General features: G+C 48.6%; 1 protein-coding gene across 1 annotated transcript in view; it reads left to right on the top strand.

Moving 5' to 3' along the window:
* The window catches only part of tmem53 (transmembrane protein 53), a 3,495-nt gene extending 258 nt beyond the window's left edge, over positions 1-3,237 (top strand). The window contains exons 2-3 of the mRNA XM_080010951.1: positions 630-733; positions 1,677-3,237. Of these exons, the coding sequence (XP_079867077.1) occupies positions 630-733; positions 1,677-2,366 (794 nt within the window). The 3' untranslated portion in view covers positions 2,367-3,237. The remainder of the gene's footprint in view (positions 1-629; positions 734-1,676) is intronic.
* Positions 3,238-4,138: the final 901 nt, after the last annotated feature.

Below are 4,138 nucleotides of genomic sequence, written 5' to 3'. Positions count from 1 at the left end.
TTAGCTTTAGCTTTAGCATTAGCATTAGCATTAGCATTAGCCTTAGTCTTAGTCTTAGCATCAGCATCGGCTTTAGCATCAGCTTAAGCATCAGCTTTAGCATCAGCTTCAGCATCAGCCTTAGCATCAGCTTTAGCATCAGCCTTAGCATCAGCTTTAGCATCAGCCTTAGCATCAGCTTAAGCATCAGCTTCAGCATCAGCCTTAGCATCAGCTTTAGCATCAGCCTTAGCATCAGCCTTAGCATCAGCCTTAGCATCAGCTTTAGCATCAGCCTTAGCATCAGCTTAAGCATCAGCCTTAGCATCAGCCTTAGCATCAGCCTTAGCATCAGCTTAAGCATCAGCTTTAGCATCAGCTTTAGCATCAGCTTTAGCATCAGCCTTAGCATCAGCCTTAGCATCAGCTTTAGCATCAGCCTTAGCATCAGCTTCAGCATCAGCCTTAGCATCAGCTTCAGCATCAGCCTTAGCATCAGCTTTAGCATCAGCCTTAGCATCAGCCTTAGCATCAGCCTTAGCATCAGCCTTAGCCCGCTACTGCTCTGTATCCGACCCAACGGAGCCGCTAGCGGTGCCACGCAGCATGAGCCCATTCAGCAACCGCATCCTGTCCCGTGTTCTTCCCAGAGAGACACTGGAAGGGGACCAGGGAGCCGGTGGTCCTCCTGCTGGGCTGGGCAGGCTGCAGGGACAAGCACCTCTCCAAGTACAGCGCCATCTACAACCAGCAGGTCCGACCCACAACAGCAGCGGGGAAGCGGGCTGCCTGCGGGGGCCTGGGGGCCTCCTCGCTCCAGTTCTGTACAAATATCAGGCCTTGAAAGTGGTGAAATAGTCTTAGAATTGTAATGTATGAGCTCTTCATTTAAAGGGAAACATCTTGTCTCATTATATTATTCTGTACGTTAGTTAATTTTTATTATTATTATTGTATCAAAATGACTCAAGCTCATATTCATTGGCATCAACGATTCTGATTTAACCCCTCCGTCCCCGAGCCTAGTACTCAACCCACCACGCAACCGAGTACTTCAACCCCGTACTCAGCCTACCACTCAACCGAGTACTCAAACTACTACTCATCCTACTACTCAAACTTGTACTCGTCCTACTATTCGTCCTACTACTCGTCCTACTACTCAACCTACCGCTCAACCTTAGTACTCAACCTAGTACTCAAACTACCACTCTACTTCATACATACGTTTGGAGAGAAATCCAAGAGAAGCCTTGTATTGGCCTGGTTACTGACATGCTTCCATGTCACTGACGTTGCTTTCTGACCCAAAGGAAACGTGATAACAACAGCTCATAGAATCTGGAATCATCCAGTTCATAACATAACGGTATTTCTACCACTTGACCTGTACCAAATATACGGTGTTCACCTTCAATACTTACCTGCTGCAATACTTTGTGTCAGCAAGAATAAGATAGAGGGGATTTGTCCTAATATTACATTTCACTGCATATATGTATGGAAGTATGTATATGTATGTGACAAATAAAAAAATCTTGATCTTGAATCTTGAATATCAATTTTTTATTTTGCCAATATGTCTTAAAAAGTTTAACGTTTGGCTCTGATAGCTGCAGACATCCCCTAACAAGTCCACGGTTGCGGCTTTGAAGACGTGTCATTCACTGGCTATTTATTGTCCATTGTTTTGGTAGGGATGCGTCACCATCCGCTACACGGCTCCCTTGAAGACCGTCTTCATCTCCGAGTCCTTTGGCTACAAGGAGCTGAGCGGCACCGCCCACAAGTTGCTGGACATCCTCTACGACTATGAGGTGGAGAACAGCCCCATCTTCTTCCACATCTTCAGCAACGGCGGCTTCATGCTGTACCGCTACGTGGTGGAGCTGCTGCAGAGGGAGAAGCAGTTCAGCTCGCTGCGCGTGATCGGAGCGGTGGTGGACAGCGCCCCCGGCAGCGGCAACGTCCGCGGGGCCCTGCGGGCGCTGGCGGCCACTCTGGGGCCCAGGATCAACGCCGTGCTGCGGTGCGTCCTGCTCTCGCTCTTCGCCGTCACCGTGTTCCTGCTGCGCATCGTGCTGTACCCGGTGACCAAGTACATCCACAGGAACCACTATGACGCGCTGCGCGAGCGCCCGCCCGCCTGGCCGCAGCTCTACCTCTACTCCAGGGCCGACATGGTGATCCGGCACACGGACGTGGAGCTCATGGTGGAGGCCCTGGGCCGGAAGGGCGTGCCCGTGGACAGCTTCGACTTCGGCTCCACCGCCCACGTCAGCCACTTCCGAGACTTCCCCGCTCAGTACGCGCAGAAGTGCCGGGACTTCCTGATCTCCTGCATGAAAGACTCAGACGGGCCGGAGAAAAGCAAGAGCGGCTGTTAGGGGCGAGGAAATGCGCGGCTTGGGTCCGAAGACTCGCAAAGATGTTTTAACCAGATTTAACCGCCGGCCGAGCGTCCCCGAGTAGTGGATCCTACCCCCTCAGGGGTTTTCTTCAGAGGTTTGGAGGATCACGCAAGGATGGGAGCTGGTAGATTCCGCCGGATCTGAGTCCTGGTTCACCATCACAAACAGCTTTAGGGAGCTGGGAGCCCAACCCGTCCCCGTACGGGCTCCACTCGCCGTTTCAAAGGCGGGATTTACACGGAGATTCACAAGGTGCCGTCGACGTCTCCGCTCCTAAAAGCACTGACCGTGTTAGAATGACACTGTTGCCGTACACTGGAAAAACAGGGAGTTAAAGAATTTCAGATAATCCCAATGAAATCTCATATGGGTTTAACTACTGCTGTGAAATGTGATGTTTAGTAGGATAGATATGGTTTTAAATTGAACAAGGCTGGGTATTGCTGTGTAATCTTTTTAAATAAAGCAGGTGGAGATAAAAATAAAAAAAAATGATTTCTGTGGAATCTTAGGTTTGTACAGAGTAGGATTTATTATTATTATTATTATTATTATTATTATTATTAATAATAAAATGGACAGTATCTCAAACAAGTACTAAAAATGTGCTTTCTTGTAATTTAACTTTAACCTGCAAAATGTAATAGCCTGATTGTAGCCTTATAAATGTGTTAAGTTTAGGTATCAACAAAAGTTCAATTGTACCGAGCCTTTGTGCGCTACACATATTTGACTTTTTTTAAATTTAATCGAGAAAAGTTGATAGACAATGAATGTAAATGTACAGCACTATCAAATGTGTTATGTTTAACTAATTATGTGCCTTCAATAAATGAGAATAACTGCAGATAGTAGTTCACCACGTTTATTTTTGGCTGGGTGGGTGGGTGTGTGTGTGGGGGGAGTTGCCATGGTACCGTTCACACTGCCCACTGGTGTTAGATTTTTACTCCAAGGGATGAAATTTTATGTCTTTTGTTCTGCTATTAACACTAGTTCAGCCAGGCCTGTATTTCAAATAGCACTTGGGTCCTTTAGGTGAAATAATAAAATAGTGCCTGGCTTTTGATTCTATAAATCTGGAAGTGCTTTGATAATATTCCACTGTAAAAGAGACAACTACACTACAATCCAGGCACGAGTGGTAAACGACTTAGTGTGTTCTACCGCTGGTCATTATAAGGTTGAATTTTGCCCCGATGTATATCTGTCACTTCAGGAAAAGAGACTCATGAGACAACCTCACACTGATTTAAAACAAAAAAAGCCTCCTTTTATCCAAAAGATTGAGATTTCCCTTGTTTTTGGTTTGTTAGTGGTACAGATGACAAGTCACTCTTTTGTCCTGTTGGTTGAAAGTTGTATGTCTCAGTTGATGGTGCGCCCTCCGTCTAGTTTCACGTCGTCTTTGTGGCAATGGCGGCGGCGTCCGCGTTGGGGCCCCCTTCACACCTGCCCCTGCATCCGAAATGACGTCTTAATGTCGTGCTCCTGCCTCTTTCCCACGCAGGGCGCGTGCTCCGCCGCCTCCCCGGCGGCAGGAGCAGCTCCTCTCCTCGGACGCAGGGGTCGGCTCCGGCGGGTGAGAGCTATCGAATGTCCGCCTCCGTCGCGTCTGACATTTCCAGGAGCGAGCGAGCGCACGCGGCGTGGCATTTGGCCGCCGCCGCGCCCGGGCCCCGGCACTCGGCGTGGCGGGCAGGAGAAAGTTTACGTATCGGCGCGGACGGGTGAACATCGCTCGCTGG

Source organism: Zeus faber (assembly GCF_960531495.2).
Source record: "Zeus faber genome assembly, chromosome: 12".
Lineage (NCBI taxonomy): Eukaryota > Metazoa > Chordata > Actinopteri > Zeiformes > Zeidae > Zeus > Zeus faber.
The sequence above is the reverse complement of the archived record's forward strand: the minus strand, read 5'-3'. Positions and strand labels throughout refer to the sequence as shown.